This window comes from Coregonus clupeaformis, chromosome 20 (assembly GCF_020615455.1).
Source record: "Coregonus clupeaformis isolate EN_2021a chromosome 20, ASM2061545v1, whole genome shotgun sequence".
NCBI classification, from domain to species: domain Eukaryota; kingdom Metazoa; phylum Chordata; class Actinopteri; order Salmoniformes; family Salmonidae; genus Coregonus; species Coregonus clupeaformis.
Window position 1 is genome coordinate 51664292 of NC_059211.1, and position 24069 is coordinate 51688360.

The following is a 24069-nucleotide window of genomic DNA, read 5'->3' on the forward strand; positions in this document are numbered from 1 at the left end:
AGTCTCCCAAAAAGCAAGCCATGGTGACACAATGACAAGCTGTTTGTCTGTTAATTAATCTAAAAGGGACATTAATTTCACTTTCAAATCCAAGGTTGTCAAATGTTTTCAGACCTCTAAAGTCCATATGTCAAGATGAAACCACGTGACAACGTCGGGTGTGTAGGTCCAGCTGTATTCCTCCACCCCAAATGAATGAAAAGTCAAGCACTGAAAGAAACCAGGAAATTAGACATTGCTTATCTTTTCCATTAGTTTGGGAGGTATCTACACAACCGATGTTGTGGGAGGTTATTTCATCTTGACATTACTCTACTTTCTAGGCCTGAAAACAGCTGACAACTTTCATTTCTGAGTGAAATGTCCCTTTAATGGGACAATCAGCAGCTGCTACATCCAGTTTTTGACTTATAAATCAATTATATGTACCCATTTATTCTTGAACAATATAACTTTTATAAATGCCTCATGAGCTTAGTTCAACTGTCGTACCCCATCAGATCCCAAAATATAAGCTTGTTTAAGTTCAATGTTTGTAAAATAAGTAAATCCAAACAAACACTATATAGCCTCAAAACATGGTTAAAACTATAATTGTTATATCATGGATGGTCAGTCCTTGCATCCATAGCTTGTCTATGAATTTGAGAGCGGTAACATTTCTCCAGCCCCATCCCTCAGCTTTTTACCGAAACAGGGGCGGGGAATAACTTTGTTATTTTTTCTACTGCTGATTGACGCTTTAACTCTTGGATGTAAACTCCCCTAAAGTTGGGAGTAGCGTGGTTCTGGTTCTGCATTCCGACTGTCATTTTCAATAATAAATGTGTCTGTAGACACCGTACACTCGGCTAAAGCCCTGCTTCTTACGGTTGCGGGAGTATAAGTGCCGTGCCAATGTAAAATTTGACACCACTTGAAGCTGTGAAGTCCCACTACACCTTCATTCGCTGGTTGGACTGTCCATCAATTGTGGTGGAAGGACACGTTGCACTCTGACATGCCTTATACCACTGGAGAGCTAAGAAGCTTCTGTGCTGAAAGAAAGTATTCCCATTGCTCTACGATAAACACAAATTGTTTTATTACGAGTTTAATTTTAAAAAACGAACATTATTTGTAGATGTGAAACATAACTGCTTTGTGTTCATCACAGACAGACTCAATCTTAAAGCTGAAGTTGTAACGATTCGGCTGATGTGTGAATGGCGTCTCTGCGTCACTCAGAGGACGCAGGGCAGAACATTTTCTGTCGCCAGTTCTATGAAACGGTGCCAAATGGTGTCACTAAATATCATATCTATTTTACAGTTATAAGGTGAACTCTTCTTAGTCGTTTTCTAAATTGGTTGTTACTATATTAAGAAAGCATGTAAGTCATTTCAAGCCCTATTCATTAAGTTTTGTTGAATAGGAACTAAATCATATATTTCATATTTCATATAATTGAGCTTGTGTCTTCAAAAGTGAGTACAGCTCAGCAATACATTTTTACTAGAAAAGGTGAGATTTTTTATATTTCTTGGAGTATGTAGCGTTCTACTTATTGCTTATGGCCGTCTCATGATGGACGTACCCAAAAGTAATTATTTATTTAGGTGGATATCTACATACATCTAACAGTCATTATGCAACATTTCCACATGCAAATAACCCTTAATGCTGTATACAGTTGTTTGTTTGTGGTGAGGGACTGGTTGATCCAAAACAGTAAACTTCAATCATAAATGTCATGTTTTTAAAATAAAGAGTACTCCCCCATCTATACTGAATATAAATGCAACATGCAACAATTTCAATGATTTTTACTGAGTTAGTTACTATAAAGAAATCAGTCAATTGAAATAAATAAATTAGGCCCAAATCTATGGATTTCACATGACTGGGCAGGGGCACAGCCATGGGTGAGCCTGGGAGTGCATAGGCCCACCCACTTGGGAGCCAGGCCCAGCCTTTTTCCCCACAAAAGGGCTTTATTACAGACAGAAATACTCCTCAGTTTCATCAGCTGTCCGGTTTGCTAGTCTCAGATGATCCCGCAGGTGAAGAAGCCGGATGTGGAGGTCCTGGGCTGGCGTGGTTACATGTGGTCTGCAGTTGTGAGGCTAGTTGAATGTACTGCCAAATTCTCTAAAACGATGTTGGAGGCAGCTTATGGTAGAGAAATTAACATTCAATTATCTGGCAACAGCTCTGGTGGACATCCCTGCAGTCAGCATGCAAATTGCACACTCCCTCAAAACTTGAGACATTTGTGGCATTGTGTTGTGTGACAAAACTGCACATTTTATAGTGGCCTTTTATTGTCCCCAACACAAGCTGCACCTGTGTAATGATCATGCTGTTTAATTAGCTTCTTGATATGCCACACCTGTTTGGTGGATGGAGTATTTTGGCAAAGGAGAAATGCTCACTAACAGAGATGAAAACAAATTTGTGCACAATATTTGAGAGAAATAAGCTTTTTGTGTGTATGGAACATTTCTGGGATCTTTTATTTCAGCTTATGATTTACATGTTGCATTTATATTTTTGATCAGTATATTTTTTTCCTCCAGTATATTTAATTCACAAAGCTATATTTATCCAGTCACTCAAAGCTGTACTGTACTGTACTGTAATGCCAAACGCTCCCCTAAGCTGTCTGATGCATTTCATCAATCCAATTTGGACACTGGAAAGGGACAGATTTGCATTTTCATGTGTGAAAACCAAAAAGTCTGCATATGTGTTAATAACCATGGCTTATGGAGTCTGTTTCCAGAAAAGTAGGAGCTCGGTGAAGTGAGGGATGCAGCTTTTCATTAGTAAGCGCTGCAATATGTTGTTTACAATTCAGTACATTGTCTGTTTGCCTTGTAGGCGACAAGGCTTCTACAATTGGTATCACAAATGCACTGTGTATCATTTTCCCCCGTTGGTCTCAAACTAGATATTTTTTAAATACCAGTTACGTAACCCACTCTTTTTTTTAATGGTCTGTTTTTCTGTGTGTTCACATTGTACAGGCAGTTTGCGTTGAAGAACATTTCAGCATAGAAGTATGACCTTGGGCTTTTGCCTTTCTATTACCATGAAAGGCTGCAAGATTAGCTTCATGGCAGTTAGATTCATATCACTGTGGATGGATGGGGATTCCCTTGTTGTCATTCACCTCACTATTTATCTCTCTCCTTTATATCCCCCGTTTTTTCTCTTCACAGGAAAGGGGGACGTGTTTGGGGACATCTTCTGGAAGGAGGTGACCCTAGCCCAGGCTTGCGCCAACGTTCGGGCCTTGACCTACTGCGACCTCCACGTCATCAAGCGTGACGCTCTGCAGAAAGTTCTGGAGTTCTACATGGCCTTCTCCAACCACTTCTCCCGCAACCTGCTGCTCACCTATAACCTCAGAAAGAGGGTAAGCTGCCCGGGGGCATTGCTCTCTCTCTGACTGTGTCTGAATAGTCTCCAATAACTTATTGATTGGCAAAATGATTGGATAGACTCCGAAGTTATTCCTTTCCAAACAGTGGTCTGGAGGGAAACGAGAACTGATGTCATTGCTGAGTCTACCTTCATCATGCCGAGTCAGTGTCTCACACTTAATTTGTGACTGGCCTTGCTGTTTCACCATAGTTAATCTTGTTCCCAGACACAGCCGCCCAATGCTCTCAATAGCTGGGGACGGGGTTACACCATAATTGATTCTCTGTGAAATGTGTCTTAAAAATACTTTCCCGGTCTTTGTATTGCGTAGTGCAATATTTCCTTTCAGGGGACATGTAATTGCACAAAGTGATATTTGACAAATGCTGAATAATTACTCAATAATGGATTCACCTTGTCCTCCATTTTTATCAAAATGTCCTTGTTTCTCTTTTGTTTGTCTGTAATTTTGACCTGTTACTGGCTTGTTCCTTACCTGTAAAAAGATAAGGTCTGTAAACAAAATATAAACTCCACTATGCACCCTCAGCCTTTGTCAAAATATTATAGAACCCAGGTCGCTTGTGTTAAAGACACTCTACGCATTGCTCCAACAGGGTTAACTCACTTGGGGGGAATGGTAAGGTGGGCTCATTAGCGAGGATCGTTACATTTTACATTACATTTTAGTCATTTAGCAGACGCTCTTATCCAGAGCGACTTACAGTTAGTGAGTGCATACATAATTTCTTATACTGGCCCCCCATGGGAATTGAACCCACAACCCTGGCGTTGCAAACGCCATGCTCTACCAACTGAGCTACATCCCCCAATATGACAATCATCATGGTCTTTGAATAGTATATTATAAATGCATAATTGGACAGATTATTATTAATGATGCAGTTTTATTGATGGTTTTATGATTTTATAAATGTTCCATTTTTTAACAATCGGCCCGCAACGTCTTATTGATCTGAATATCAGTGCTGTAAACTTCTAGCCATTAACCATGGTTGTGATGAGCGCGTTTCTTCATTGACTCTTTAAACCCACTCAAACACTCAGAGCCTTAATACAGACAAGAAATTGATAACTTGTAAACCGAGAACATCACTGAAAACCCACAGCATTTTCCATAAAACATCAAGTACTGAAATTGATTAAATTTTGCTGAAGAAAACACAGCGTCATCAGGAGGACATAGCTTATTCATCAGAAGGTGCTGTTGCTTCATCAAGATGCAATCCTCTGTCCTTGTCGTCATCATGCAATTCAACTTGAGTATATGTTAGTCAATAGAGGTCATGTTGACTAATACGATGACTCACTTTTACCGCATATCCTATTATGGTTAGTCACGATCTGCAACGTTTCTCGCTGTCATCAAGGTTATTGCTTTGTTTAGTCTACAAAAGCTTTCAGGTGCATAAGCCTCTTTAGGCAGCCACTGATCCACCGTACATTTTAGGTTAGGTAAGCAGAGGGGTTGATTTGGCTAATGCTAGAACCTGCTGTGAGGTATGATACAGGTCCGTGATCATTAGGCACCAAATTGAAGAAAACTAACTGACACAGGGAGGGACTACCTGGACCTGTCCAATTAGAAACGCTCATTGTTGTTTTCTATCGTGTGCCCTAATGAACACGACCCTGGTTCATTCATAGGGTCGTGGTGCCCCTTTCTGTAGGTTATGCCCATGGAAATCAGTAACACACCAGTTGATGGGCCAATTCTGGAGGCCCATCATAATAGCTTTTGATGTCTGTCGACAACCACCATCTTTCATAGACCTTTGCATTAACACGAGCTGATTAGGCATTTAGACAGTGAATGTCGATAAGGTCAAATATTGATGAGTATAATAAGTCATATTGATTTCAGAAATAAATGTATTGCATAATTGACACAGTAGCTAGGTCCACCAAACTGACTTGTGCGTGATGACGTAGTGCACACAATGTACATCTTCGCTTAAGTTTTCATGTAACGAATACAAATATTTAAGTCGTAGTGGGAGGTCCACACACCATGTCATCGCGACTCCAAGTTTACTGCATAAAGGCATTTCCACTGCCATTTCGCGCATAATTAATTTTATTGACACAAAAAGATCCCACCATGTCAAACGAACAAATGATCTGTCAGCAATTATAAAATTGTATTGAAACTTCCTGTTTCCATCACAGCTGTCGCGATTTTTTTTATACGGTATGACTTTACTCGCATAAAAACTATGGTTGGAAACGTGGTTTATGTTACGTAAGTTTAATGAATGAACCATACACTCTGGAGAGACGGGACCAGATTCACCAACAAGGATTGAAGTAGCTTCCTATTTGTGTAGTTTATTTTTGTTGGGTGGTTTACTCAGATCGGTTGTGAAAAGGGAATAATTAGGGACACATCCATTGTGGATCTATCTTTACAAAATGAAATTAGCTATTAGCAGAGATACTGGGATATGCAGACTGGATTTATTTTGGAAACTTAATTTCATGCCAGTTGATAAACCAAATTAATGACACATGATCAAAAGTCTCCAAAGCTGTCGATTACTAGTTTAAATAAGTAAATTTCAATGCAACTATTGACATTGCAGCATAATCTGAGGTGAGAGAAGTGAAAATGCATAATATATATAAATATGCCACTTAGCAGACGCTTTTATCCAAAGCGCCTTACAGTGGCTTGCGAAAGTATTCACATCCCTTGGCATTTTTCCTATTTTGTTGCCTTACAACCTGGAATTAAAATGGATTTTTTGGGGGAGGTTGTATCATTTCATTTACTCAACATGCCTACCACTTTGAAGATGCAAAATATTTTTTTTGTGTGAAACAAACAAGAAATTAGACCAAAAAAAAAAGAAAACTTGAGTGTGCATAACTATTCACCCCCCCACCCAAGTCAATACTTTGTAGAGCCACCTTTTGCAGCAATTACAGCTGCAAGTCTCTTGGGGTATGTCTCTATAAGCTTGGCACATTTAGCCACTGGGATTTTTGCCCATTCTTCAAGGCAAAACTGCTCCAGCTCCTTCAAGTTGGATGGGTTCCGTTGGTGTACAGCAATCGTTAAGTCATACCACAGATTCTCAATTGGATTGAGGTCTGGGCTTTGACTAGGCCATTCCAATACATTTAAATGTTTCCCCTTAAACCAGTCGAGTGTTGCTTTAGCAGGATGCTTAGGGTCATTGTCCTGCTGGAAGGTGAACCTCCGACCCAGATTTCCCCTCAAGAATTTCCCTGTATTTAGCGCCATTCATCATTCCTTCAATTCTGACCAGTTTCCCAGTCCCTGCCGATTTAAAAACATCCCTACAGCATGATGCTGCCACCACCATGCTTCACTGTGGGGATGGTGTTCTCGGGGTGATGAGAGGTGTTGGGTTTGCGCCAGACATAGCATTTTCCTTGATGGCCAAAAAGCTCAATTTTAGTCTCATCTGACCAGAGTACCTTCTTCCATATGTTTGGGGAGTCTCCCACATGGCTTTTGGCGAACACCAAACGTGTTTGCTTATTTTTTTCTTTAAGCAATGGCTTTTTTCTGGCCACTCTTCCGTAAAGCCCAGCTCTGTGGAGTGTACGGCTTAAAGTGGTCCTATGGACAGATACTCCAATCTCCGCTGTGGAGCTTTGCAGCTCCTTCAGGGTTATCTTTGGTCTCTTTGTTGCCTCTCTGATTAATGACCTCCTTTCCTTGTCCGTGAGTTTTGGTGGGCGGCCCTCTCTTGGCAGGTTTGTTGTGGTGCCACATTCTTTCAATTTTTTAAATAATGGATTTAAAGGTGCTCCTTGGGATGTTCAAAGTTTCGGATATTATTTTATAACCCAACCCTGATCTGTACTTCTCCACAACTTTGTCCCTGACCTGTTTGGAGAGCTCCTTGGTCTTCATGGTGTCGCTTGCTTGGTGGTGCCCCTTGCTTAGTGGTAATGCAGACTCTGGGGCCTTTCAGAACAGGTGTATATATACTGAGATAATGTGACAGATCATGTGACACTTAGATTGCACACAGGTGGACTTTATTTAACTTATTATGTGACTTCTGAAGGTAATTGGTTGCACCAGATCTTATTTAGGGGCTTCATAGCAAAGGGGGTGAATACATATGCACGCACCACTTTTCCGTGATGTATTTTTTAGAATTTTTTGAAACAAGTTATTTTTTTATTTCACTTCACCAATTTTGACTATTTTGTGTATGTTCATTACATGGAATCCCAAAAACAATCCATTAAATTACAGGTTGTAATGCAACAAAATAGGAAAAACGCCAAGGGGGATGAATACTTTTGCAAGGCACTGTCCAGTACAGCGAGTGCATACATTTGCTACATTATAATATAAACATTTGAAGAGAGAGCTGCTTTCAACTTCTTGTCTTATAGTGCCTGCAAGATGGATGTCAAATATGCATGAATCTTTAATATCACATTTATTTAACTGTTACATCATATGAATTAAATAGTTATGCATGACTCATTCAACCTCACTCCTCACCCCTGTAACTTTACGCAGTTCTATCAATTGACCTAGTAAAAGAAGGTTTACAATTCATAAATGCTTTATCTAGATAGTTGGGGCCCCATTCCAAGTTGAGAAAAGCATGCATTACTTTCACGTGAATCATTCATTGATGTCAATGGGAGACTTGCATGAAAATGTTTGTCAAACCCACAGATCTAAAGTTAGAAATACTGCCCCTTAGTGCTGTTAATTGTGTCCAAATCATGTTGCACAAACCAAGGCCCTTGAGATTTGCATAAAGTAAAAAAAAAAAAACATGACATTTCAGAAGGGGAAGTAACCTAGGTGGTGAGTGGGGGAACTCCTTCAGGGCTATGGTCAGATCCTCTTCTCGGTTCTGCTTTACCATGAAACAGATTTTTTTTTTTTATCCCTTCTGTACCAGAAATCAAAAGGTCAAGGTGAGAAACAGGAAGTGTGAAAGACCTCCAGTATTGCAGTTTTGAGTGCAGCAGCAAGGGGCTTTGCACAAAAAGTGTTTAATAGATTAACACACGAGCTCTGGGAATATATTGTTACAACAGAGAGACATTAGTCACTCGTTCGATCACTGTCCATGCGCCAAGAATTTCAATTCGTAATCAGTCATTCAATCAATACATTTTCATGTGTATATCACTTTTTACAAATGAAGTGGTCGAAAAAAAAGCATGGGCCTCAAATCCACAAAGAGCAAAGGCGACTGGAGTAAAGAAAAACCTTGAGAAGAACTAGACCCTAGAGAGGTAAACCCATACTTCTCTGACTGGCTGATCAGATAGTTCAGGGTTCATAATATTGACCACCAATGCCAGACAGTTGTCCTTTAAAGGCAAAGTCAAAGCAGAGCCTGGCAATGTTGCCACCACATCATGGTGGAAGCCAGCCAACAGAGATAAAACACACTACAATCATATTCCCTCACAATCATATTGGGCAATACTTGACTTCTACAATACAGTACCTACTACCACATACTTACTACCACTTCCATGTTGTGCTACGATGACTACTACTGCTTCTACAGCTACAGAGTACATAACTATTAACAAGATAAGTAACACCAACTTTTTGATCAAAAGACAAATCCTATCACAGGAGGTTGGTGGCACCTTATTTTGGGAGGACGGGCTCGTGGTAATCGCTGGAGCGGAATCAGTGGAATAGTATCAAACACATGGTTTGATGCCATTCCATTCACTCCATTCCAGCCAATAATATGAGCCGTCCTCCCCTCAGCAGCCTCCACTGAATCCCTAGGCTGATTAAACACCAGGTGGGTATTGTCTACCATCACCAGTCTCTCTCTCCATCTTCTTCCCATTCTCTTTTTCTCCTCTTTATTTCCCTTTCGTTGTCTCTCCACCCCTCTCACGGCCTCTCCCTTCCCCTGATCGATCTGAAACCCAGCCCTGCTGCATGGGACCCGTTCTGCCACACTGTGCAATAATTATCTCCTGTGTGAGAAATGACCCTGACTCGCTTGAGTAGGCACAGCGCTGGTCTTCCACCTGCAATACTCCATACTGCATCCTCTGCTGTCGCTTCACAGGACAGATCTTTTTACATTACACATCAGGATTTAAAAAATAAATCCCCCTGCTCTATAAGGTTTGTATGTATTTTTCACCAATCAAAGATCTAAATCTAATACAATAATCTGATGAACTACAGTATTTGTGCTGTATTTCCTAATAACACAGTGATCTACATGATTTCTACTTAAGGCACCAGCTGTTTCATATAACATTAAACAACAAGCAACAATAATCCACTCTACAAAGCATGATGTACTAACTACTCTCTTGTTCTTCATCTCTGTTTTATTATAAGACTACCAAGACCTTTTAAATTCCCCTGACCCATACATTATTCCATTGTCACGATTCAATTTGACTCAAGAATAGAACGTTTGAAGCGTAGCATAAAGTAACCAGTCCATCCAGTATGCATAATAATACAGTCCACACTCAAAGGCAATTACTGTTATTTGTTTAATTTTGGAGTATAGGTTAGACCAATTATGCACCAAAGACATCTTAAAATCTGTTTTTATGTTGTTGTGCGTAATATGCGGTAGGCTATGTATTGTGTAACGGCACAGTCATTATTTTAATTCAGGTTTTTTTTTTTCGGTCTTGGGCTCATACTGTACATACTGTAGGCCTATGCATATACATAGGCTCTAATATGCATATGGGTGTTTTCAATTAATCATCATAGAAAGCGCTGTCCATTTCATTGTTAGGCTTTGAAACAACATCCATAATAACCACTCAGTTTCAACCTGTTGTTGAACTTCCTTCTTCAAATTGATCTATCACGGTGAGGTGAATTTTAAAAGCACGATACTGTTTTGATGATGTTGAAGTGTTCGATGTGATTTTGATGTGGTTAGAGGGACAATAGAGCACTGAGTACCAGGGCCAGGTTGCATAAAATGTCTCAAGTTAATTTCCCCCTTATCTTTTCCCTTAAAGTTTCCTTTAATTTAAGTCTGTTGCACAAAACATTTTAAGGTGAATTTCCCCCTTAAAATAAGTGAAAAAGTTAAGTGCCCATGAGGTCCCTTAACTGATCATTCAGTATGGATATCAATGTAAACAGCATTTGTGGAGGTGAATGTTGCTTTCATCTGCTCTGGTTACAAAATGAAAACATTAAGCAGCTAGCTACTTAGCTAAACAATGGAAGGTGCACAATCCATGGCTACAAAGCTAGCTGGCTAGTTAGCTATAGCTACTCTGTAAGCTAGCTTGACCTACTAGAAAGTAATATAAACAAGTTGAGAAAAAAGTAACTAGAAGAAATGTGGTTTATTATCTGCTGAAGAATTTGGTTATCCTGTCTTGATTGTAGAACTTCTATTTTGCTATCTCATAAAATGGAGACTTCAGTGAATCAGGAAGTCTCCATGGTAACCAGATACTCTTTCTGTCATACATGCCTTCAAACTACCGTAAAACCCCTTAAGTATGCCCTTACCCAAGGAAATATTTGAGCGGCTCTATGCAACGCCCTTAAACAATTCACTTAGGTAAGGGAAAAGTATTCCTTAAGGGAAACACTTAAGATGTTTTATGCAACCGGGCCCACGCCATTAGCGACCTGATGGTCCCCTTATGAAAAAAAGATTGCAGTCAGAGTGCATTATAACTGCAGTATGCTGAAAATACTGCGTCCAAAATAACAGGGTTTTTTTCTGCAGTACTTTTGCAGTGTACCTGCAGTGAGAGTGCATTATAACTGTAGTTCAACTGCAATACACCACAGTTATTCTGCAATTACTGCATCCAAAATACCACAGTTGACTGCAGTTACTGCACTTTTACTGCAGTTTCAAAACTGTAATCTTTTTTTTTAAGGGTCGTTAGCGAGTTGGTACACTCACAATGGCTGCCTGGTATTGTGATGCAATAATTTCCGTGGTAATGTAGAATGTTCATTCAAATTATGTTAACTGATGTGGCTCATGCAATGGAATGTTTTTATTTAATTTTTTATGTCAGTTGAGTCAACAAATCACAGCACATATTGATGGGTGCACTTCCTGCTTTTACTTCCTGCTTTGCTCCTATGGATACACTCGCAATGGCCGCCAGTCCACCCAGCATGCCATCGTTGACTTGAATGGAGATTCTAATCATTCTATTTCTATAGCAGCATATGCATTGAGAAGCAGAGAGGAGAAAATTCACCCTCGTTCCATTTTTAGGCACCCACCACTTGCATTCGTTTTTTAGTAGTTCTGAGCGATTAGTGCTTTTTGAGGTCGGTTTTGTTTCGGTTCAATTATTTAAAATAATCACGGTTTTTGGTTTCGATTATTTGGGTTGAATGCTGTAACAGAATAAAACGATTTAATAAAAGTCTCATGATGGTAGTGACTGCCCAATACTGCTTCTCACTTATTAACCATCATTTATTCATATTACTTGACTTTACACTAAAAATATTTTATTATATTACATTTGTTTTATTTGATGACTATTTAATTCCAAGTCATCATCTCTATAGAGCTTCTGCATATGCTGTCTGACAAAATCACTATTTTCTAGTTCTTCTAAGTAAATAAGGCATACTTTTATGACTACGAATACCAACTGTCAATCACTTAGAACATGTATTTTAGGTACAGACACCTCGCGAAGCAACAGCTGTTCTCTATATCCCCTCATGACCATGCATTCTTCTGCCGCTTCCTTAGAAGGCATAAAAGAAACACAGACCGGACAAGTAGATGCACAATGGATTACTGTCATTGTAGTTAAATACCACGTTTTATGCACTAAACTATGTAGAATATTGGCCTGTTGGAAACTTCAACTCCCTACTACATCACACAGTTCAGGCTGGATATGATTTTATCTCTAGAGAAACTGTGCAATGTGCGCATTGAGCTCACAGAAAAAAACTGAACAAAATGGAATTAAAATAATTGTACCGACATTGGTTAATCACTCAGCACTACTTTTTAGCCCTTCCTCAGGTCAAGGAGTTATCATCACAGCTCTCTGCTCTGCCAAAAATACAAGATATCTGATTGGCTGTTCAGGGGATTGTGCTTCATGAATACACAAATGTAATTTGCACTGTGGGATAGTCTATGCCTTTTGGAGAAGCCTCTGGAGAAGAGTCTGAATGTGTATTAGTCATAGACGGCCTCTGTTTGACCGGACAGCTAAAACTGCATTTGCAGTTTGAAATATCTGAAATATCTGATGTGACGAGATAACCAATTAATTTAAGTTACTTGTTTAGACTAATACAATTTCAAGGTTTCAAATAAATGCTTCCAAAACCATACTTGTGCTCATAGCTGCAGGAATTAAGCTTCTCTTTAAAAATATGATAACCTGAATGTATCTTAGGTTAAAGAGATGGTATGAAAACAGTATGTACCAGATGTATGCAAAGGTACTTAATTAATCTCCAAGAGAGCAAAGTATTTTGGTTCTTTGCACAAATAGCATTCGGAAAGTATTCAGACCCCTTGACTTTTTCCACATTTTGTTACGTTACAGCCTTATTCTAAATGGATTAAATTGCTTTTTTCCCCTCATCAATCTACACACTATACCCATTTTACATTTTAGTCATTTAGCAGATGCTCTGATCCAGAGCGACTTACAGTTAGTGAGTGCATACATTTTTGATACTGCCCCCCCGTGGGAATCGAACCCACAACCCTGGCGTTGCAAGCGCCATGCTCTACCAACTGAGCTACAGGAGGCTGTAGCTCATAATGACGAAGCAAAATCAGGTTTTGATAAAGTTTAGCATATTTACATAAGGATTCAGACCCTTTATTTAATACTTTGTTGAAGCACCTTTGGCAGCGATTATAGCCTCGAGTCTTCTTGGGTATGACGCTACAAGCTTGACACACCTGTATTTGGGGAGCGTCGCTGCACAGCTATTTTCAGGTCTCTCCAGAGATGTTCGATCAGGTTCAAGTCTGGGATCTGGCTGGGCCACTCAAGGACATTCAGAGACTTGTCCCGAAGCCACTCCTGTGTTGTCTTGGCTGTGTGCTTAGGGTTGTTGTCCTGTTGGAAGGTGAACCTTCACCCTAGTCTGAGGTCCTGAGCGCTCTGGAGCAGGTTTTTATCAAGGATCTTCCTGTACTTTGCTCCGTTCATCTTTGCCTCGATCCTGACTAGTCTCACAGTCCCTGCCGCTGAAAGACATCCCCACAGCATGATGCTGCCACCACCATGATTCACCGTAGGGATGTTGCCAGGTTTCCTCCAGACGTGACACTTGGCATTCAGGCCAAAGACTTCAATCTTGGTTTCATCAGATCAGAGAATCTTGTTTCTCATGATCTGTGAGTCTTTAGGTGCCTTTCGGCAAACTCCAAGCGGGCTGAGGAGTGGCTTCCGTCTGGCCACTCTACCATAAAGGCCTGATTGGTGGAGTGCTGCAGAGATGGTTGTCCTTCTGGAAGGTTCTCCCATCTCCACAGAGGAACTCTGGAGCTCTATCAGAGTGACCATCGGGTTCTTGGTCACCTCCCTCACCAAGGCCTTTCTCCCCTGATTGCTCAGTTTGGCCGGGCAGCCAGCTCTAGGAAGAGTCTCTGTAGTTTCAAACCTCTTCCGTTTAAGAATGATGGAGGCCACTGTGTTCTAGGTGACCTTCAATGCTGCAGAAATGTTTTGGTACCCTTCCCCAGATCTGTGCCTTGACACAATCCTGTCTCAGAGCTCTACGGACAATTCCTTCAACCTCATGGCTTGGTTTTTGCTCTAACATGCACTGTCAACTGTGGGACCTTATATAGAAAGGTGAACTCCAATCAAGTTGTAGAAACATCTCCAGGATCATCAATGGAAACAGGATGAACCTGAGCTCAATTTCGAGTCTCATAGCAAAGGGTCTGAATACTTATGTAAATAAGGTATTTCTGTTTTTTATTTTTTATAAATTTGCAAAACATTCTAAAAACCTGTTTTCACTTAGTCATTATGGGGTATTGTGTGTAGACTGATGAGAAGAAAAAAAAATCATTTGTAGAATAAGGCTGTAATGTAACAAAATGTGGAAAAAGTCAACAGGTCTGAATACTTTCCGAATGCAATGCATAAGGGAATTTGAAGCTGGGGGATTCATATGCCTTTAAGGAATTCATTCAATTAAAGTTAACCAAGTGCATTCGTATGTCTTTACACAATTAGCTCATTGTATATTCGCCAACTGAGTGTGTGGTCTGAAAAATTATAAATATTAGCTGTGCAAGTGTAAAATCCCTTTATTGATATAGTACCGTAGCCAACAATGGTCTTTTGATTACGTTTCCTATCCCCATACATTACTTATTTATTTGTGTATTGTTTTGTGTCACCTGCCATGATTTCAATGTGGTTCAATACATTTATCCATTTTAAAAGGGGCCACACTTTGCATTTCCACTGCCTCAATAAATAACTATGGTGAGCGGAAGCTGCTTTACTTTTTGCCACTACTGCTTTGTGTTTGTGTAGCTAAATAAAGACCACTGTGTTACTAAATAAAGACCACTGTGTTACATAAACACAATGCAGACTTCTTGTTCCCGTGAGCTTCCAGCTGGCCATTCAAAATGAAATAAATAAATAAATGAAATGAATGAGACAAACAAAAACCACACTGATATGTTTAGGGCATTAAGCGTTTGTGTCCTCATAGTAGTAGCCTACTAGTCGATGCTAACGTGCCAGTTCCACATGTTTATAGTAATGATGTTGCACAATATTACCTTTACATTTTATCTAATTAAACATTACCACTTCCAAACTCTCTACGATTGAGCTTTGAATTACAGTCAAACCTGGTTAGTCAGTGCCAACTTCCCCTATGAGGCATGAACTACAGTGAGGGAAAAAAGTATTTGATCCCCTGCTGATTTTGTACGTTTGCCCACTGACAAAGAAATGATCAGTCTATAATTTTAATGGTAGGTTTATTTGAACAGTGAGAGAAAGAATAACAACAAAAAAATCCAGAAAAACCCATGTCAAAAATGTTATGAATTGATTTGCATTTTAATGAGGGAAATAAGTATTTGACCCCTCTGCAAAACATGACTTAGTACTTGGTGGCAAAACCCTTGTTGGCAATCACAGAGGTCAGACATTTCTTGTAGTTGGCCACCAGGTTTGCACACATCTCAGGAGGGATTTTGTCCCACTCCTCTTTGCAGATCTTCTCCAAGTCATTAAGGTTTCGAGGCTGATGTTTGGCAACTCGAACCTTCAGCTCCCTCCACAGATTTTCTATGGGATTAAGGTCTGGAGACTGGCTAGGCCACTCCAGGACCTTAATGTGCTTCTTCTTGAGCCACTCCTTTGTTGCCTTGGCCGTGTGTTTTGGGTCATTGTCATGCTGGAATACCAATTTTCAATGCCCTGGCTGAGGGAAGGAAGTTCTCACCCAAGATTTGACGGTACATGGCCCTGTCCATCATCCCTTTGATGCGGTGAAGTTGGCCTGTCCCCTTAGCAGAAAAACACCCCCAAAGCATAATGTTTCCACCTCCATGTTTGACGGTGGGGATGGTGTTCTTGGGGTCATAGGCAGCATTCCTCCTCCTCCAAACACGGCGAGTTGAGTTGATGCCAAAGAACTCAATTTTGGTCTCATCTGACCACAACACTTTCACCCAGTTCTCCTCTGAATCATTCAGATGTTCATTGGCAAACTTCGGACGGGCATGTATATGTGCTTTCTTGAGCAGGGGGACCTTGCAGGCGCTGCAGGATTTCAGTCCTTCACGGCGTAGTGTATTACCAATTGTTTTCTTGGTGACTATGGTCCCAGCTGTCTTGAGATCATTGACAAGATCCTCCCGTGTAGTTCTGGGTTGATTCCTCACCGTTCTCATGATCATTTCAACTCCACGAGGTGAGATCTTGCATGGAGCCCCAGGCCGAGGGAGATTGACAGTTCTTTTGTGTTTCTTACATTTGCAAATAATCGCACCAACTGTTGTCACCTTCTCACCAAGCCCATTCCAGCCTTTTGTAGGTCTACAATCTTGTCCCTGACATCCTTGGAGAGCTCTTTGGTCTTGGCCATGGTGGAGAGTTTGGAATCTGATTGATTGATTGCTTCTGTGGACAGGTGTCTTTTATACAGGTAACAAGCTGAGATTAGGAGAACTCCCTTTAAGAGTATGCTTCTAATCTCAGCTCGGTACCTGTATAAAAGACACCTGGGAGCCAGAAATCTTTCTGATTGAGAGGGGGTCAAATACTTATTTCCCTCATTAAAATGCAAATCAATTTATAACATTTTTGACATACGTTTTTCTGGAATTATTTTTTTGTTATTCTGTCTCTCACTGTTCAAATAAACCTACCATCATTTCTTTGTCAGTGGGCAAACGTACAAAATCAGCAGGGGATCAAATACTTTTTTCCCTCACTGTATTCCCAAATGCCAACACTTTATTGTTCCCACGCTTTTGCTTCATGAAAGAATTACAGTACCTCTTTCTTAGGACATCACCACCATCTGACCTTCCATGTCGAAAAACATCATAGAAAAATGGGGGCTGTTTTTCATGGTTCGGGGTAGGCCCTTTAGTTTCAGTGAAGGGAAATCTTAACACTACAGCATACAATGACATTCTAGACGATTCTGTGCTTCCAACTTTGTGGCAACAGTTTGGGGAAGGCCCTTTCCTGTTTCAGCATGACAATGCCCCTGTTTACAAAGCGAGGTGCATACAGAAATGGTTTGTTTAGATCGGTGTGGAAGAACTTGACTGGCCTGCACAGAGCCCTGACCTCAACCCCATCGAACACCTTTGCAATTAATTGGACCGCCAACTACGAGCCAGGCCTAATCGTCCAACAGCAGTGCCCGACCTCACTAATGCTCTTGTGGCTGAATGGAAGCAAGTCCCCGCTGCAATGTTCCAACATCTAGCGGAAAGCCTTCCCAGAAGAGTGGATGCTGTTGTAGCAGCAAAGGAGGGACCAACTCCATAATAATGCCCATGATTTTGGAATGAGATGTTTGACGAACAGGTCTCCACATACTTTTGGTCATGTAGTGTATGTTTGGAGGCTGAGGGACATTATGCTCTTATCCTTCAGTTTAGAAACGTTTAAGTGTCCAAATTAATACTTCAAGTTAAAGTTAAAATACTTCAAGGGTAACCCATTGAGTAGATGTAATGCAGCAAATGTCATTTTGGACCCAATAGATTTAAGATGGGCTTGATCCCAACCTGATGTTCTGTTTTCTTGTTACAGATAGTGTTCCGGAAGATCAGTGATGTGAAACGCGAGGAAGAGGAGATGCTCAAGAGGAATAACGAGGCCCCTCTGAACCTTCCTCCGGACCACCCCGTCCGTCGCCTCTTCCATCGCTTCCGGCAGCAGAGGGAGGCGCGACTGGCAGCGGAGCGAGCCAGTCAGGGGGAGCCACCGGACGTGGAGAAGGGCATCGTCCAACTAGAGCAAACCAAGGTCCAGGAGGTCCTCGCCTCTACCAGCATCATCATGGTGACCGAGAGCCCTGCCACTCCCACAGCTTCGTCCACATCGTCGTCTTTGTCCTCCAGGCCTTCTAGCCGAGTCATGCTTCATGCCCCTGCCGTCCAAAACGGCAACCTTGTAGGCTGCAAGTCCGCAGAGCCTCCGCCAAAGTACAAAAAGGGCTGGGGTCGTTTCAAGGAGTCTGTTGTGAAAGCAGAGTCGTGGAGCAGCGTTTCAAAGGCCGAGTCCATGGAGACCTTGCCGGACAGGACAAAGTCCCATAACGAGATGTCTCTCAAGAAGACAGACTCTTGTGACAGCGGTATTACTAAGAGCGACCTGCGCTTAGATAACGTGGGTGACGCCCGCACTCCACAGGACCAGAGCCCTGTGCAGTCAGAAGGGAAGCTGGTTGTTTGTCCTATACCCGTACAGACCATGCACGCCTCTTTCCTGGAGCTGAAGCAGCAACTTAGGGGAGACATCAGGTCTCTTAATGGCCGCATGGCGGTGGTGGAGGCACAGCTGGCCGAGATGCTTCAACTGCTCAAATCGAAAAAGACCTCTGGTTCGAGAAAGGCCTCTCGCTCATCCAGTTTCTTTGAGATGTCACGACCGGCATCCCCCGATTCCGATAAGGACAACAGCTTCTCACAATCTTGACACTGCATGTTTTGTCAGTCTATGCAGTGTTTCCCAACTCCAGTCCCCGAGTAACCCCAACAGTACACATTTTTGTTGTAGCCCCAGACAAGCACACCTGATTCAACTAATTATCAAGCCCTCAATGAGTTGAATCAAGTGAGTTTGTCCAGTGCTACACCAAAAATGTGTGCTGTTGGGGGTACTCTACTGGAGTTGGGAAACATTGGTCTATGGGACATGAAGTGAATACATCCTAGAGTTCATCCAGGAGCTGGCTGCGGTGTCTCAAAAATGTGAGAAAGGTTTTGTGAAGACTTGGGCAGTAAGATGTTCCCAGATTAGTATAGATGAATATGAGGGATTTTCTTACCCTTCTTTTATTATTATTAGATATAGGGGTAATCTGGATAAAAAATGCACATCTGGATTATCTCTGCACCTTGAGGTACATACTGTGCGATATTCCATGGATCTACTTTTGTAGGGGTTGTTTTAGTTTTAAGAATAACCTGGTCACATATTTCTCGTGGTAAAATGACTAACCCCTTATGGAGGTTTGTGCACTCATAATTGAAATTAGGAATAATATTTTATTGCGTTTATATAGAGTTTTTCACCGGGTCTCAAAGCACTTCACTTTGCAGGGGGTGATGTGACCATGATAACATGAGCAGTGTGGAGCAACAGCGAAGACTCACATATCTAAAATGGCATTGTCCATGAATGGATTTGCTTTCATTATAGTTTGTCAAAGGTTAATGCATTATTGGGATAAAATACAATCTTGTAAATAATGATGGATTGTTATGTTGGATATCCATCACTGCCCAATGGCAGCGGGTACATGTACGTGAGCACAGTTGCACAATATATGAAAGCATACCATGTGTGGTAGAATTTCAGGGGGAAAGCTGGATATTTTGGATTTTGTTGTGTGTTAAATGTCCTCACATGATAACGGGATTGGTCATTATAATACTGTATGTTGCTAAATTAAAGTTACACCAAAAATACATGTTAGAGCCATTTTTAAAGTACACGTTTTCACCCCATCCAACCGTTATGTTATTTGGTTTTGTCCAGTCAACAACCAAACAAATGTTGCTATGCTAGTTAACTGTAAACTTGTGTAGTAAAGCAACTTTTGCACAAAAATACCTTGAAAGCATTGTGGCTTGTTATTTACACCATTGCTCTCTCCTTGTGGTATTAAAATGAAAGAAAAATCATGATTGTGAACTTTCAATGTATGGTGGAAACCATGGCATCTTTTCAACCATATTTTGTGAGTTTCTAGTAAACATCCATCTTAAATTGTCATGGGAAGAAATCAATATGAATGTCTCGAATATGAAACCTTTGTGCATTTCTGGTCATCACTGTTGATATAATATGCAAAGTATTGCCATCTACAGTATATTGTGTCTAGCATTTGTATTGCAATGTTAAAGGAGTAAAAGGAGATACAGGTACATAATTATTGGAACCCTTGATAAAGATTAGCAAATAAGACTGTGTATAAAATAAATAATACAAATACTGAGCTATATTGTATGCCAAATAAATTGGGGAAATTATATTTTATACTAATACAATTGCTCAGAGAAAGAGATTTTGTTTAACAAGTAATAATTGTTTTCTCAAAAAAAAGATAGGGGTCAATTATTGGTACCCCTGTTTTTAATAATCCGGCACCCTCCCCCTTGCGAGAATAACAGGCACTGAGCCTTTTTCTGAAATGTTTTCTGAGATTGGAGAACACATTGGGAGGGATCTTAGACTATTCCTCCATACAGAATCTTTCCAGATCCTTGATATCCTTTGTCTGCGCTATATGGACTGCCCTCTTTAATTCAAACCACAGGTTTTCAATGGGGTTCAAGTCCGTAGACAGATGGCCATTGCAAAATGTTGATTTTGTGGTCAATTAGCGATTTCTTTGTGGATTTTGATTTGTACTTGGGATTATTGTCTTGCTGGAAGAGCCACTTGCGGCCAAGTTTCATCCTCCTGACAGAGGCAACCAGGTTTTTGGCTAAAATGCTCTGGTACTTGCTAAAGTTCATGATGCCGTTGACCTTAGCAAGGGCCCCAGGACCGGTGGAAGCAAAATAGGCCATAATATAAAAGATCCACCACCATAATTTACAGTAGGTATGAGGTTTTCTGCATATGCATTCTTCTTTTGACGCCAAACCCACCACTGCTGTGCGTGGCCAAAGAGCTCTATTTTCATGCCATCTGACCATAGCACAGGTTCCAATCCAAGTGCCAATGCAAACTCCAGACGTTTCCATTGTGGGTTGCTCTCAAATAGTGTTTTTTTTCTGGCTACCCTTCCAAAGAGCCTATTGGCATGGAGGTGGCGTTTAATTATAGATTTAAAGACTCGGTGACCTGAAGACGCCACCAAGTTCTGTAATTCTCCAACTTTGGCCCTTTGATGTTTCTTTACATCCCGAACCATCTTCCTTACTGTGGGTGGGGACAAGATACACATGCGTCCAATACCAGGCAAGTTTACCACTATTCCAGTGGTTTTAAACCTCTTAATTGTTGCCCTAATAGTGGTAAGTGGTATATTTGTTTTTTAAAGCAATTTTTTGTACCCGTTGCCTGATTTATGAAGGTCAACAAACATTTGTCTCTTTTCGTTTTTGAGTTCTTTGCCTTTTCCCGTGGTGATGGATGTCAAAGGGATTTTACATGAGTGTTACCTCATTTTTATACCCCAGTGAAACAGGAAGCCATGGAAGACCACAATACAGTTATTTAAACTGAGATTAATTTAAAAAAAGTAGAATGTTAATGCAGATTTAATTGTTTTTATTTATAAGAATCTTTAGGGGTGGCAATAATTTTGACCACTATCTTTTTGAGATACATTTGTTCTCTGAGCAATTGTATTAATTTTAAATAATATAATAAAACAAAAAATTGGAGCATACAATATAGCTCAGTATTTATATTAATTTCATACAGTCTTTTTTGATTATCTTTATCAAGGGTGCCAATAGTTTTGGACCTGAGTGTATGTGTCATTTACAGATAATGTACAAGGAAATTCTCACAGTTGCACTTTTGTAATTTAAAGAAACGTAGTCAATGCATGAGAACTGCATCTGCATTTGTATTTTCTTTGACCAATTATAAAAGACATTGAAAAGGAATCAGTATCTCCCAAAGCTGGCCCTTGACACTTTCCCTTTCTATTCTTTTTATTAACTGACCAACTTTACCTTGGGTCGCCTTGCGTACCTTGAGTACACTTTTCTTATTCATGGAATAACGCCAAGAATTACAATTAGTGAACAAATTATTGGATTCAACCCCGTCTTTGCATCTTCTATGTCTCTCCTGCAGCCTTGTTTGTTGTGCGCATGATTGCACCACAATGTTTGTACTTGACCTTAAAACTGTTAGATTATCATGTATGCACTGTTCTGGAATTTCAGATTTTGAGGAATACTAATAATGAATTGTAAGGACTAATAATGAATAGTAAGGAAAGTATTCACACCCCTTGCCTTTTTCCACATTTGTTGTGTTACAGCCTGAATTTAAAATGGATTAAATGTAGATTTGTTGGTCACTGGCCTAAACACAATACCCCATAATGTCAAAGTGGAATTATGTTTCTATAAATGTTTACAAAAATGAAAAGCTGAAATGTCTTAAGTCAATAAGTATTCAACCCCTTTGTTATGGCAAGGCTAAATAAGTTCAGGAGTAAAAATGTCACTGTGTTCAATAATAGTTTTTAACATGATTTTTGAAGGACTGCCTCCTCTCTGTACCCCACACATACAATTATCTGTAAGGTCCTTCAGTCGAAGCAGTGAATTTCAAACACAGATTCAACCACAAAAACAGGGAGGTTTTCCAATGCCTCACAAAGAAGGGCACCTATTGGTAGATGGGTAAAAAAACAAAAAAAAAAACAGACATGGAATATCCCTTTGAGCATGGTGAAGTTATTAATTACATTTTGTTTGGTGTATCAATACACCCAGTCACCACAAAGATACAGGCGTCCTTCCTAGCTCAGTTGCCAGAGAGGAAGGAAACCACTCAGGGATTTCACCATGAGGCCAATGGTGACTTTAAAACAGTTAGAGTTTAATAGCTGTGATAGGAGAAAACAACTAAGGATGGATCAACAACATTGTCGATTAGGTTATTACTGTGGAATAACTACAGAGTGAAAAGACGAAAGCCTGTACAGTGTTATATTTGGGGCAAATCCAATACAACCGCAGGTAGCCTAGAGATTAAGAGAGTTGGGCCATTAACTGAAAGTTCACTGGTTCGATTTTCCCGAGCCGACTAGGTGAAAAATCTGTCAATGTGCCCTTGAGCAAGGCACTTAACCCTAATTGCTCCTGTAAGTCGCTCCAGAGCGTCTGCTAAATGAATATTATTTTTTTTAAACATTACTGAGTACCACTCTCCATATTTTCAAGCATAGTGGTGGCTGCATCATGTTATGGGTATGCTTGTAATCGGTAAGGACTGGGGAGTTTTTCAGAACAAAAAATAAATGGAATGGAGCTAAGCACAGGCAAAATCCTAGAGGAAAACCTAGTTTAGTCTGCTTTCCACCAGACACTGGGAGATGAATTCACCTTTCAGCAGGACAATAACCTAAAACACAGTTTTGACTTAAATCTGCTTTAAAATCTATGGCAAGACCTGAAAATGGTTGTCTAGCAATGATCAACAACCAATTTGACAGAGCTTGAAGAATTTTGAAAATAATAATGGGAAATTGTTGCACAATCCAGATGTGGACAGCTCTGAGAGATTTACCCAGAAAGACTCACAGCTGTAATCTCTGCCAAAATTGTGATTCTAACATGTATTGAATCAGGGGGTTGAATACTTATCTAATGAAGATATATTAGTGTTTCATTTTTATTTACAAATGTTAGAATTTTTCTTATACTAGTATTTTCTGAATATCGTTGACAATGAAATCCACTTTGTAACAACAAAATGTGGAAGAATTATAGGGGTAGGAATACTTTCTGAAGGCACTGTACATGCTATTCTTGTCACAAAGATGCATATTTGTAAAATGTGTAAAACGTTCACATTAAATTATTTTGTACTTTGGATTAATTTTTGAATTTGGTAGGACTTGTAAATACATTCAACCACAAGTAGAAAATGATTTCCCTTTACAGTAACTTCCCTAGATAACCTTGTAAACACTAGATTATCATTTATTTCAAGTCTTGTTCATTACTGTGAGCACCAAGGAGGTCTTGCAAAAGGTTTGCTACTGAAATTAGCTCTTATAAGGCCTATAGCTCTTATATAGCACCAGAAATAACCAGGCAAATATTTGGTCACTTACAAGTACTTGTAAATTACCAAATATTTACCTGGTTATTTCTGGTACTTTATAGTGCTATAGGCCAAATCTTGATCTGTACCCATAAATGTTGACTTTTGCCCAAATATGCATTGATATCAATGGGAGATAAAAAATTATAAAAATAAAGTATTAGATTACATTATTTCAAA

The 24069-nt window shown here is 40.1% G+C and overlaps 1 protein-coding gene across 3 annotated transcripts in view; it reads left to right on the forward strand.

Annotated features, from left to right (window-relative positions):
* The window catches only part of LOC121572363 (potassium voltage-gated channel subfamily H member 1), a 77575-nt gene that overhangs the window by 39208 nt on the left and 14298 nt on the right, over nt 1–24069 (forward strand). For 2 of the 3 annotated variants that reach the window (XM_045205560.1, XM_045205559.1), the window contains exon 11: nt 3204–3400. In XM_045205560.1, coding sequence (XP_045061495.1) covers nt 3204–3400 — 197 coding nt within the window. Of the gene's footprint in view, nt 1–3203; nt 3401–17670; nt 18648–24069 lie in introns of those variants that run through there. The other variant, XM_045205558.1, reaches the window with a different exon arrangement.